The 13,794-nt window shown below is 39.5% G+C and overlaps 1 protein-coding gene across 1 annotated transcript in view; it reads left to right on the forward strand.

Annotated features, from left to right (window-relative positions):
* Window positions 1-13,794, forward strand: part of LOC311053164 (plasma membrane calcium-transporting ATPase 3-like) — a gene marked incomplete at its 5' end in the record, with an annotated part of 38,510 nt that overhangs the window by 22,836 nt on the left and 1,880 nt on the right. The window contains 10 exons of the mRNA XM_084068612.1: window positions 717-951; window positions 1,869-2,048; window positions 2,146-2,233; window positions 2,759-2,865; window positions 3,356-3,547; window positions 4,530-4,743; window positions 6,973-7,184; window positions 7,796-7,903; window positions 8,516-8,698; window positions 10,109-10,256. Coding sequence (XP_083924738.1) covers window positions 717-951; window positions 1,869-2,048; window positions 2,146-2,233; window positions 2,759-2,865; window positions 3,356-3,547; window positions 4,530-4,743; window positions 6,973-7,184; window positions 7,796-7,903; window positions 8,516-8,698; window positions 10,109-10,256 — 1,667 coding nt within the window. The remainder of the gene's footprint in view (window positions 1-716; window positions 952-1,868; window positions 2,049-2,145; window positions 2,234-2,758; window positions 2,866-3,355; window positions 3,548-4,529; window positions 4,744-6,972; window positions 7,185-7,795; window positions 7,904-8,515; window positions 8,699-10,108; window positions 10,257-13,794) is intronic.

Below are 13,794 nucleotides of genomic sequence, written 5' to 3' on the forward strand. Positions count from 1 at the left end.
ATATATGTATTCATAAATTTGCAAACATTTTCACGATTGTTCAAAAATAGCAGATCTACAAGCTCATAGCCCGGCACTTGGTGCCGGGCTATGAGCTTGTATATCTGCTATTTTCGAACAGCCAAAGATATCTAAAATGACACAGATGCGTTCCCGGTCTTAATGGATTAACCATTCAGCTATCCTGTATGTTCTACAGTGAGACTTCTCACAATTTACTATTCAGGCATTTACAGTAGCAGACACTCTTATCCAGGGTGACTTACAAGTGCGAGATCAGAGTAAGCAGAGTAAGCATGAACCCTAGTCAATATACCACGAGGTAAATACTCAAGCAGAGTGCAAAGGGAACAATGTAGTGTCTCAGAGAAACTAGGATAACAGGTAAAAAAAAGTCCAGACAACATCTAAATAACATTCTTTACATTTGTGGTCAATAACAAAAACATCAACTCAATACCTCAAACTGCTGTGCTAGCTCTACGAGGAAAGGAAAGTTAGACAATAAGATTTGATCTCAGAGTTTGAAAAGATAACAATCTAGAACATAGACTTCAGACCGGATCACTGACTACTTTGGGTCTTTTTTTAAAGTCATCAGTACTCAGTAAAATCATCGGTGTTAATTTATCCATTTGTAACCGAGAGTGTACAACCAAATTGTATTTGTGCACTCTCAGAGTTAATTTACCAGTGTTGTACTTTTTTTTTGCAAGGTGCTCATCCATAATGGCTTTGAGTGGTGAGTTGCGGCCCTTCCGTGCACGTGATAAGGATGAAATGATCAAGAAGGTGATTGAGCCCATGGCGTGTGATGGCCTACGAACCATTTGTATCGCATACCGAGACCTCCCAGGCAATCCAGAGCCTGACTGGGAGAATGAGGCTACCATCCTGACCGACTTGGTCTGCATTTGTGTGGTGGGCATTGAGGACCCTGTCCGTCCAGAGGTAGGATGTTATGTTTATGTTATGTTATGTTAAGTATGAGTCAAACTGGGGCACATGAGGTATTTAAACTGGAGGTGGATTTCTTTCTCCTTTTCCTTTTGTAAATTGTTGTACATTATATGTTATAGCACTTTCAAAATTGTCTCAGGAATTACAATTTAGAAATAGCGAGGGAAAAAGGCCACATATAAATAAAATGTAGCATAAAAATACATTGATATAGGACTAGACAGACCTGTTGAAAGAGAGAGTTATGACAACTTGATCTCGTCGCGATGCGATCATGTGGTTCATGTATCGAGCATGGTTTATTAACACTCATGAATGGGGTTCAACGCTGGAACTACATGTTAGGAACTATTGGCAGCCCTGTGGCAAGCATTACTACCACGTTCTTCAAGGTTCTTGTTGTTATCTCTGAGCACACTGAAATGAATTGTTGGTTTTGAAAATATGATTGCATATCGAATATTTTATGAATATTCTCCGTTTATAATGGAAGTCTACTGGAGTGTCGTAACTTTCTCTGTCAATGGCTCAGCCATTGCCATTTGCACTTTCTGCAATGAAAGCATAATGTGTTGATACCCCATAATAGCCTTCTGTTAAAAGTCGCCTGTTAAGTTGAAACGCCTGCCCTTGAATTTTCATCTGCTATATCAGATGAGATAGTACATAATAAGAAACTATGATGAAAAAAATAAGATGGCTGCTGGAGATTCATTTTTGACTGGCTCAGGGAACCACTGAATGGAAATTATGCCAGGTGCCAATAGTTTAGATTAAAATGGTTGATTCTAGGCAATAGTATTAATGTTCCATCGCTGGTATTGAAGACATTCCAAATGGGATTTGTCACTGGGCCACCTACACTATATGCGTTGTCACAAACAATAACCCATCTTCCTTTTTCCCAGGTCCCAGATGCCATCAAGAAATGCCAGCAGGCAGGTATCACAGTGCGCATGGTGACAGGTGATAACATTAACACCGCACGTGCCATCGCTTTAAAGTGTGGCATCATTCAGGCAGGGGATGACTTCATCTGCATTGAGGGTAAAGATTTCAATCGACGAATCCGGAATGAGAAAGGAGAGGTATAGCATTTTTATTTATTTATTGCATGCATCTTGTAATTTGAACACTTTTGTTTAACATGCAAGCATGCTCATCAAGTGTCAATGATTCAAACAGATTGAGCAAGAGCGCATTGACAAGATCTGGCCCAAGCTGAGGGTTTTGGCTCGCTCCTCCCCCACAGACAAACACACTTTGGTAAAAGGTTGGTGTGTGTAATCTGTACAAATAGATATCTAGCATACCTGGCAACATTGAGCTGTGAAAAAGAGGGACACATTCTGGGGTATCAACAAATGACCCACACTCAACACCCCCGCCACCATTTAGTGCCCTACACCACAGATTAATAAAAGAAATACATGGATGTAGAAAGTACAATGACTTTTAATTAGCCATAGCTCACAATAAAATACGTAAACAAACTTGTTCTAAAATGTACTAAACTTGTGTAATAAAATATCACAAGAAATATCAAGTGCAAACATTGTCCAAACACACAAAACATGCATAATGTACACAAAAGAGAGAGTGCATGCATGTGAAAGACCATTAGATTTTTATCACTATGCAATTCGGGAGAAATGAACAAACAGCGGGAGAAAGGGTTATAAATCAGGAATGTTGACAGGTATGAACTACAAGTATTAGTAGTATTAGTATTAGTATTAGTATTGAGGATGGCTCTCTGGTATGAGGACAGTAATTATATTTTTCATGTCCCTGGCAGGCATCATTGACAGCACAGTACTAGAACAGCGCCAGGTCGTGGCTGTGACAGGAGATGGGACCAACGACGGGCCTGCCCTGAAGAAAGCTGATGTTGGATTCGCCATGGTGAGAAGAGAGGATGATGACATATTATTGAGCCATGTTAGACCAATGAAATCAAGGATCTCTTTCACTGGGGACACTTGGACAAGAGTATTTCAATTGATAGACAGTCCCCTAAAGTAAGTGAGGGAGAGCGAGCGAGAGCGTGTTTATTAACGTGCTTTAATCGAACGGCTCAAATAAAAAAAATCTCATGCATTCGTGGAAACACTTTTTTCAGCAGGGAAAACATATTTTTTTGTCATTCAACCTTCCAAAAATATTCTCAGCTGTCAGATCATGCTGAATTTGGTTTGGGGTGGTGCTTCCGGGCAAGACTAGTTTCCACATAGTAGCTACCAGAGATAAAAATTAAAGTACACTGTATTGTACTGTACTTTCTTAAGTCTCAAATATTCCCACATAGAAGGACCAGAGGATAAAAACGAATAGTCACTGACATCTGTGTTCGAGGTGGAAACTTAAGGAACCCATATCCCTTCTGTGTGCTCAGGGCATCGCTGGTACGGATGTGGCGAAAGAGGCGTCCGACATCATCTTAACGGACGACAACTTCTCCAGCATTGTCAAAGCCGTCATGTGGGGGAGGAACGTATATGACAGCATTTCAAAGTTCCTGCAATTCCAGCTCACGGTGAATGTGGTGGCCGTCATTGTGGCCTTCACCGGTGCATGTATCACACAGGTAAATCAGCATTTTTCAGGGCACTGGTTCTCACTGTGGGGTCCGGGTAAATGGTAAATAGTTAGGAGGAACTGGTCTTTAACTTCCTTACGGCTCCATTTCGTTACATTTTTACACTCTCAGAGTTCAATTAAGACTGAGGATCGTATCAAATAAGGGTCTGTGGCCTTATGCATATGAAACTGGAGGTAGGGATGTCCGATTTTATCGGCCTCCCGATATTATCGGCCGATATTAGCATAAAAATTGATATCGGGAAAATATCGGTATCGGTTTTTGAAAAAAAAAAAAAATTTTTTTTTTTTTTTTTTTTTTTTTGCTTTATAAATAAGTTACAGGAGTTCTTACTGTATATGGTGTGTGTGATATGAAATTTGAGCTTACCCTAATCACAATAATCCCCGCATATATCGGTATCGGTTGATATCGGTATCGGTAATTAAGAGTTGGACAATATCGGTATATCGGTTATCGGTAAAAAAGCCAATATCGGACAACCCTAACTGGAGGTCATGGAAATTAAAAACATTGAGAATCACTGAGACTTCTGGAATTTACTCAAGTACTGTACTTCAGTAAAATGTTGAGGTATCTGTACTTTACTTTATTACAAAACATACATTAACCACTTCAGCCCTACATACATTTCGGCCATTTGAAAATAGCCGATCTACAAGCTCACAATGCGTCGCCAATCGCCATGCGACGCATTGTGAGCTTGTAGATCTGCTATTTTCAAAAGATTTGTATACATTTGAAAACATGGGACATTCTGCATAATGAGTACTTTTACTTTTGGTACTTTAAGTACATTTTGATGCCAATACTTTTGTACTTTTACTCAAGTACATTTTGAATTCCGGACTTTTACTTGTAACAGAGTATTTTTATACTGCACTATTGATACCTTTACTTAAGTAAGAAATGTGAGTACTTTTTCCACCACTGGGTCCAGCCTTTGTCTCTCTGGTTGTTTGTTTAGGACTCTCCTCTGAAGGCTGTACAGATGCTCTGGGTGAACCTGATCATGGATACCTTTGCCTCGCTGGCATTGGCCACCGAACCGCCCACCGAATCCCTTTTGCTAAGGAAGCCCTACGGCCGCAACAACCCCCTCATCTCCCTCACCATGATGAAGAACATCCTGGGCCATGCCGTTTATCAGCTCATCATCATCTTCACCCTTCTGTTTGCAGGTAGGTGACCCACCCTCATTGGAGTGTGAGTGCATAGTGCGTGTGTCTATGAATATATAGTTTATTTTTTCAGTTCTCTTTTCAAAATGATATGAGTGACCATAAAATATTTCAGTTCGGTTCAAAAAAGGGAATGAATGGGATTCTTACATCCAGGAAGAAAAGAAAAGAAAAAGATGATGCTCCAGGTGTCTGCTGAATGTTTTAACCCATTAAGACCAGGAACGCATCTGTGTGTCATTTTTTTAATTTCTTTGGCTATTCAAAAATAGCAGATATACAAGCTCATAGTGCAGCACCGAGTGCTGCGCTATGAGCTTGTAGATCTGATAATTGTAACTCAAATCTTATTGCTTCTTGGGATTCTACAAATGTCTTCTAAATCCTAACAGTTTTTTTTTAAACTTATGTTGCTATATATCAGTGGTTCTTAAACTTTTTCATGTCAAGGACCTCCCAAAATGATTTGGCCGCAGACCCCATCTGAAAATATTTTGTTCCAGGGACCCCCATAAGCAAAGATTTAAGTTGAAAATGTATATACAGTATATTAAATGATTTGCACACATTTTCTAAAAAAATTAAAAATAATTAGCAGATCTACAAGCTCATAGCGCGGCACTCGGTGCCACGATATGAGCTTGTATATCTGCTATTTTTTGAATAGCCCAAAGAAATCTTAAAATTACACAGATGAGTTCCCGGTCTTAAAGGGATATTTCACTTTCAAAAATATTTTGGGTCATTTTATTGTCTACTCAGGCTTTTGGGAGCACCCAGTTGTTTGATTCAGTATTTAGATATTTGATATTCATTGTAGAATACAAGACAGACAAAAGCATTGTAACTTCAAACTCCATTTTAACCATGTTAGATTCATCGGAAACACCCGTCCTTGGTTCTGGTGACTGATATTGTCCTTCTAATACGTGAGGAGACCTTTTTCATTTATTTTTAATATTTTTTGGGGAAAATGAAAATAATTAAATACTAGGGCTGGGACTCGATTAAAAAATTAATCTAATTAATTAGAGGCTTTGTAATTAATTAATCGCATTTTAATCGCATATCAATATTTGACCTGAGAACAGTGAAAAGCAATTTTTTCAAATGGATTTTGGCATACGTCTTTAAGTACATGTACTCAAGAACTGTACTTAAGTACAATTTTGAGGTATTTGCACTTGACTCTAGAGTATTTCCAATTTCTAATACTTTTACTTCTACTCCAGTAACTCTACTATATCTCAGAGGCAAATATTGTACTTTTACTCCACTACAATTATTTGAAAACTTGAAAAACAGTTACTAGTTACTTTGTAGATTTCGATTATTATTATAAAACATTACAGCCATGTGAAAATAGCAGATCTACAAGCGCAAGGCATTGTGAGCTTGTAGATCAGCAATTTTCCACCACTGGAGGCTGGTAAAGTGTTGTTACTGTTGTTTATAGTAGATTCATTAATTATTATGAATTAAAATCGCACGCATGTGATCCGCACCGCATCGTGGAACAACCCCCCCCCCCCCCCTAAACGGGACAAACGCGCGCCTAGGCGGGGGCTTCCATTACAGATTCTGATTTGCCCAGCCAACATTATCAAGCAGGCATCATGTTTTCATGCACTGTGCTGGCTGGCTGCAGTAGACTTTGTTGTTGTCTGTCATGCCTGAGAAGTGAGAATTACCGTCTGTTGGTGCGCTGCTATAAACGGTCCGTCTGAAACTCGTCCAGTGAGAAACGTTCCGCGGTGCAAAAATAGGTGCGATTAAAATGCGTTAATTTTTTTAACGCGATAATTTTTCTGTAATTAATTGATCTAATTTAACGCGATAAAGTCCCGGTCCTATTAAATACAATAAAATAATTAAATAGAATACATGAAAAAAGTAATCGAAAAAACAGAGCCCCCTCACGTATTAGGAGGGCAGGATGAGTCACCAGAACCAAGGACGGGTGTTTTTGATGAATCTAACATGTTAAAAATGAGGGTTTAAAGTTATAATGGGTTTGTATAGGAAGGGGGCGTGTCTGATAAAATAAATATCAAATATCTAAATACTGAATCAAGCAACTTAAAAACTGTCTGGGGGCTCAGAAAAGCTTGAGGTAGACGATAAAATGACCCACTTTTTTTTTTAAAGTGAAATATCCCTTTAATGGGTTAATCCAGTTCTTTAAAGACCATATACAAATGGCGACTGTCATGTTGTGTCCCATTGCAGGAGAGAAAATCTTCAACATTGACAGTGGACGCAACGCTCCGCTGCACGCGCCCCCCTCTGAGCACTACACCATCATCTTCAACATATTTGTACTCATGCAGCTGTTCAATGAGATCAACGCCCGCAAGATCCATGGAGAGAGAAATGTATTCGACGGGATCTTTCGCAACCCTATCTTCTGTAGTATCGTCTTTGGCACTTTTGGTGTGCAGGTGAGTTTCTAGCATGCGCAGTGTAATCCTGAGTGTTCATTTTAACTGAGGGTATGCAAATGCTGTGTGTATTTGTGTTTGTATTTTGTATTTTGACCAGTCCCATGAACTTTGGTAATAATGGAGAATTGGGTCAAGGCTGAAATTTGACTCTAATCAGACTGGAGAGACCAGATCTATGATAAAGTCTTCAACATTTCCGTGAAAAGTAATATTAATTATTTTGAGGGCTAATGTACTGCAGTCACTTTTTGAAGTTCATTGCACTATGCATTGTTTTTGGTGTGCCAAAAAACAAAGGAAATATTAACATTTTGAATAAAAATACTAATATACATTTTCATTCAAGACTGTCAAATGCATTGTTTTATGCCTTGAAATACATTTGAAAATTCAACACAAATAGTCATATGAGTGATATTACTGATAGATCCATTTTGGCTGGGCTGTGGATGAACAAATCTTAATTAAATAGATTGCTTAGACCATTCGCAACAGATCCAAATGAGCCTTACTTCCACATGGCTTACAAAACAACGTGGCATATTAATTTGATACGTCGGTTTAATCCAATGCGTTTAAGCTCTGTTCTATTGTTCTGTTGTGTTCAGATTGTGATCGTGCAGTATGGTGGAAAGCCTTTTAGCTGTGCGCCTCTCAACGTGGAGCAGTGGCTGTGGTGCTTATTAGTGGGACTTGGGGAGCTGCTTTGGGGACAGGTGACTCTACCTCTTTCCTACCTAGTTCCTATAGTGTTAGCCTGTGTATTTGGTAAAACATTATTGTCTCCGCCAGGAGACTATGTTTTCGTTCTCGTCCTTCCGTGTGTCCACCATGCTAACATTGGTCAAGCTTCACGTGACAATATGTTGAAAGGGTGTGCTTTGATTGGCTAGCGAGACGCATGATGAAATAGAGCCCTATAAATACAGTAGGTGTGTCACTTCAAAAGATAATTTATATCTTTTGAAGTGAGGTAAGACAGAATTAATCAGGAACAGTACTGGCGGAGACATGTGAAATGTACAGAAATATATAGATACAAAACATTACCCATTCCTTAGACATACACATCCACAATAAATTGTACCCACAAACATGGGCAGCATATCAACATGTTTCTCGTATACTGTATTCATTACTGTGAATTAAGCATTTAACGTAAATTATTTATAGTGACACATGTTACTACTTAGGGTGTAGGTGAACTTTTATTCTGACATGCTAAAGAGGACAACGTTTTTAATGGAGAGAAGTGAGCAACCTTGATTAACTGCATTCATTATGATACAATAATGTCATGCAATGCTTGCTGTTCTTGGTTGTGACAGGTCATCACCTCCGTACCCACAAGCCACCTCAAATGCCTGAAGACGGCAGGTTCCGGGACGCACGCGGACGAGGTCCTGGACGACGACATGGCGGACGACGAAGACGAGATTGACCACGCCGAGAGGGAACTGCGCCGAGGCCAGATCCTCTGGTTCCGAGGACTCAATCGTATTCAGACTCAGGTACAGTTGGACCTTTTCCAGTCAAACTGTGTTGTGCTAAGCCAGTCATCACCTCAGGCTGTGCTGCCGGCCACACCTTGATCAGTGTGTTATAGCGTGATATCACTGCTTAAAATAGATCCCTGCTCAAAATAGACCGGGATGCTGTCTCCAAATGACCTCGGGCTGGAGAGATAGTCTCTTCACTCAAAGATCAAAGGTTGCATCATAACCAAACATTCTTGCTGCAATCTGTGATCACGTGATCAATACAAAAACATGAATAACTGTGCAGTGTTGAACGTGCTTTAACTTTTCTTTCACCCCTTTCCACATCACAATGCCTTAAATCCATTTCATCATTTTTTGTTTCTGTTTTTTCTTATGTGTCTTCTGTTTTGATCTATATGGTGACAGTTGTATTCTCCATTTTGACCCTGTATTTAGCATTGTATTTTGTGATACAATGGGCTGACATTATTTCTCTCTTTTTTTTGTGTGTCTTTTTTGTCTTTTAAACAAATATTCGCCTATGTTTAATGCACCCCACATAACGCTACTACTCTCTCCTCTCATAGAGATAAGGACAGATTCAGTTGTTGCTTCACTGTGTCTTCATGTTTTGTTTCTGTGTGTCATTTGTACATGGCATTGCACATGTACAGTACCTGTATGTTTATAAATTACTAGTGCCTCAGGAATTGTAATAAACGTAAAACAACTTTGATTCCCATTCCGTTGCCAGATGATCAGAGATCTCCGCCTACTCATACTACGTACGTCCGGTGACATCTAAATTCAATGCAGTTGCTAAAACAATTTGGGTGGAAACAATTTGGAGATTTATAAAAAAAACTGCATTGCAGAACCACGGCAAAGTCTTTATTGGGTGGTCCTTTATAGTGGTACGGTATCAGAATTGGTTTTCAAAGTGGCCGTAGGTTTCACCAGACGTACCGTTAGGCAGAGATTTCCAATCGTCTGGCTACACGAGACTAAGCAGAGGACAGTCCTTGTGGAACATTATGTTGTTTTGGGTCCTTACCATGCACTTGTGATGTGACATTGTGCCAAGCTGTACCATGTCCAAGGCCCTCATGTCTGGACAGGGAAAAATGGGAATAAATAGTACACGCTACGTCGACAGTAAAATCCGCAGTGTTAATTCAACTATGAGTGTACAAATGTAACCAAATGGACCCATAAAGGATTAAATTAATACTGAGGATTTGACTTTGTATAAAGTTAAAACATTTTGATTTAGTTATTTATTTATTTGCCATGTCCATTTAACATGCCCATCTTTAAATTCCTTCCACTTTTGTTTTGTACTCGTTCTGGACCTGTCGAGCGTTCCATTCTTTTTCCAAACAACCAGTAGAGTTTTTGTGTCACGTCCATGCTGCCTGTCCTTCTGTGTTTCTCCAACAGATGGAAGTAGTGAGTACCTTCAAGAGGAGCGGCTCCTTTCAGGGTGCTGCCCGCCGCCGCTCGTCTGTTCTGAGCCAACTCCATGACGTAACCAATATTTCTACTCCCACTCACGTAGTTCTCTCCAATGCAACTGGTGCGCCTGGGAGTGAGTTTCTGCCATCCATTACCGGCACATGTAAAAAAAAATAAGATTAAATAAACCAACAACATTTGGAATGAGCATGAATGAACGGCATCTTCTGATAGAATTGTATATCCATCCTTGGCTGCCAGAAATTGTGATATCCAACATCCAAATTGAAATTTGCTTGAATGATTGGTTCTTTACTCTGCAAGTGTGTGTGCGTGTGCGTGTGCGTGTGCGTGTGACACTCATGCATGACGCATTGTCACACTGCTGTGCCTGAGCTCTTGGTTGGCTTCATCTGACGTTCCGTTGGTTTTGTGAACCTGTGATGTTTGATCATTTATTTCTATTGTTTTAACGCTTCTTCACTACCTCAGTCTTTTAATCTCCTTCCGTTTATGCTGCACTGCCCTCTGCTGCACTCTGCTGCACTCAGCTCCATTGAAAACTAAAATGATGCATCCAGTATTCAGAGCAACTTTCTGTACTTAAAGCTACATTGATTGATGAAGCAGACATGCCCATTTAGAACATTTACAAACCAATCATGATAGAGAATACTGATCAATGAATCAATACAAAAAAGTATTATATTTACCCCCCACAAAGGGTAAATATAAGCAAACATACACTAAAGAGCTAAAACCATGTAGCCTATATTGATTATGACTTTATGCTGTCTAAGCTAATAAACCACTGAAATACAAGTTGAGGAATGTGAGATACAAAACTGTAAATAACACTATGTGTTACAAGTCTATTACTAATGCGTGACCTGGTAAGGAAAACATTACAGTTTAATTATCAAAAGATTGTCATGGGAGAGTGGAACGAAATATTTCCTCTAAACCACATTACCACCATAGCAGTAAAAGCAGAGTTTTACATTTAGAGAGGGATTTTGTCATGTTGCGTAAGACAAGGGTAGACTTGATCTAAGTATGGAGATGATGTAAACCTTCGAGTATATGCCTGCAACATTTCAACCTTTTTTTCTCCACAGCTTCATAGATTCCTAACTTAATTTTGTTTTACAGCTGCCAAAATGCCTTATTTCTCTCTACTTTTAGGAATAACTTTACTGTTACGCTTTTCTTGGTGTTGGTCCATCTTCTGGAGGGTGAAAACATTGTACATTAAAATCCTCAGTGTTCATTTAACTCACACATGGATAAATGAACACTGAGGATGTCACTGTGCACATGCCTTGATTGACTGACTGACTGACTGCTGACTGACTGACTCACTGACTGCTGACTGTGAGGTTCAATTCATGAAGGTCTCACAGGTAATTTTATTACTTTTGTAGGCCCTATAAAGAGAAGAATGTATTCGCCATCTGTTTTGAATAAGGGGTGTCATGTTTTGCAATTAATTAAGCTTATCTAGACTATTTCTGTTATTAAGGTTTTGTGATTTCTCTCAGACTGTGCAGGGCAGAGGCGTCTAATCTCTGAGTTGGGGTAACCGCATACCCTCGGATTAAAACTATTTCTTAATTCCATTTAAAGATGTGTTTACACTATAATTTATAACTATAAAGCCGATAAAGTATAGTTTTGGACCATGACGGAGGCGCGCCGACTCAGCAGACCTTGAGGCTGAGGAGTCGTGCCAGAGCGCCTCCAGGCGCGAGTGCCCGCGACGACCAGTCGATGGTCTGCTAGTCGAATCAGCGCCGTCCGAGTTATGTACCGATAGGGACAGAATCGTAAATATTTTTGGTGCGGACTGCGTTTGCCCCACTGACTGCGTTTGTCCCAACTGCCACTCAAAGTGACTACTGGCCAACTGCCTGGATGAGGCAGACTATTTCTGTTATTAAGGCTTTGTGCTTTCTATCAGACTGTGCAGGGCAGAGGCGTCTAATCTCTGACTTAGGGTAACCGCATACCCTTGACCCTTGTGAGTGACTGACTGACTGACTCATTCACTCACTCACTCACTCACTCACTCACTCACTCACTCACTCACTCACTCACTCACTCACTCACACATTACATTATGTTTGTACTCAATGTGGTCCCTTTGTAAATATCAACATTCTTACAATGTGAAACCGTTAATGAATACCATTGATACTGACATGATACTGACATGATGACATGATAATGACATGATACTGACCATGATACTGACCATGATACTGACCATGATACTGACATGATACTGACATGATACTGACCATGATACTGACCATGATACTGACCATGATACTGACATGATACTAACCAGGATACTGACATGCATTCTTAATCTTCACCATCAGTGATTGTATTGCACCCTGTATTTCAACAAGCATGGTTCCCCGAATGTCACGTGTGCCAAAGAGGTTCCCTAATGAAATGTCTTGTGGTGTTTTGAAGTGGTTTGCATCGGTGTTGGTGTTCAATTCTTTCTCCAAAGACTGGAATATGCCCTTTCAAATGACATTGAAGACTCAATTGTTATGCCTAAAGTTAAAGCTGCAGTATGTAATTAGTTACATTTTCTACCCAGGATCCGGATCCGGACCAAACACTTACCGCTAAAGGCCAAGAGGCCAGGGGAAATATTGCACTTATGAGCTTCAGGCAGCAGTATTCGTCATCCAGTTGGTGTACTACATGACACCAGGGTCTACATTTCTCAGTAGAAGAGTAGGGAAACCAAACCGACCCTACTAGTTATATTGTATTAACATACTCTAACATACAGATTGGTTAAAATAATGTTTTAGTCATTAAAATAAGGTAATTGTTAGAACACTCCTTATTGTGTTGCTAACTTGCTACTGTTACCTTCCTTGACCATTCGCTATAGCCTTTTACTTCACTGATAAGCTCTGAGTTTCCACAAGGTCTTGTTTTGATGTTAAATTTAAAACAGTGACTCCATCAGACGAGATCAATTGAGCCCAACCCTGAATTAAATGTTGACTAATTTGCATTACTCTCATTAAGATCTGTCCTTGCATCCAGCCCCCTCCTCTTTCAACATGTTGTCTAGTCAACCCTGAATAAGTCAGCACTTCGGGTTGCAATGACTCAAAGCAGCGGAGCAACTGATTCAAGGACACCTTTTGTCTAACTTCTCATCTCCTGAACTTTCTGTTTTCCTTTGAAATAATCATACTTTGAGTTATATAGCCTATTGACAAGGGGCATCATACTCGAATGTTTACATCTCCCAGATGTAGCTACAGTATATACACATCGAAATTAATCTGACAAACATTTAATGAGAATGAATGGGCTTTTAAAAAAAACAAGGACGTTGAACATTATTCTCTGTGTTGCCTGGATTCTTAATTTTTGGCGTGTCTATGGGGTCATAGTCACTCCATCACTGTTGGCATGACATCAGTTCATTTTCACAGGTAGACAAACGTTGTGGTGGGGCAGAAAAGAAAAGAAAAAGTAGTGTGTGTGTGTGTACAGTATATATTTATACATATGTATACATATATATACACATATATTTATACATACATATATATATATATATATATGTATGTATATGTATATATATATGTATATTTATGTGTACGGTATATATGTGTGTGTGTGTGTGTGTG

Source organism: Gymnoscopelus microlampas (genome assembly GCF_963454915.1).
Source record: "Gymnoscopelus microlampas genome assembly, chromosome: 10".
In the NCBI taxonomy this organism is placed as follows: Eukaryota; Metazoa; Chordata; class Actinopteri; order Myctophiformes; family Myctophidae; genus Gymnoscopelus; species Gymnoscopelus microlampas.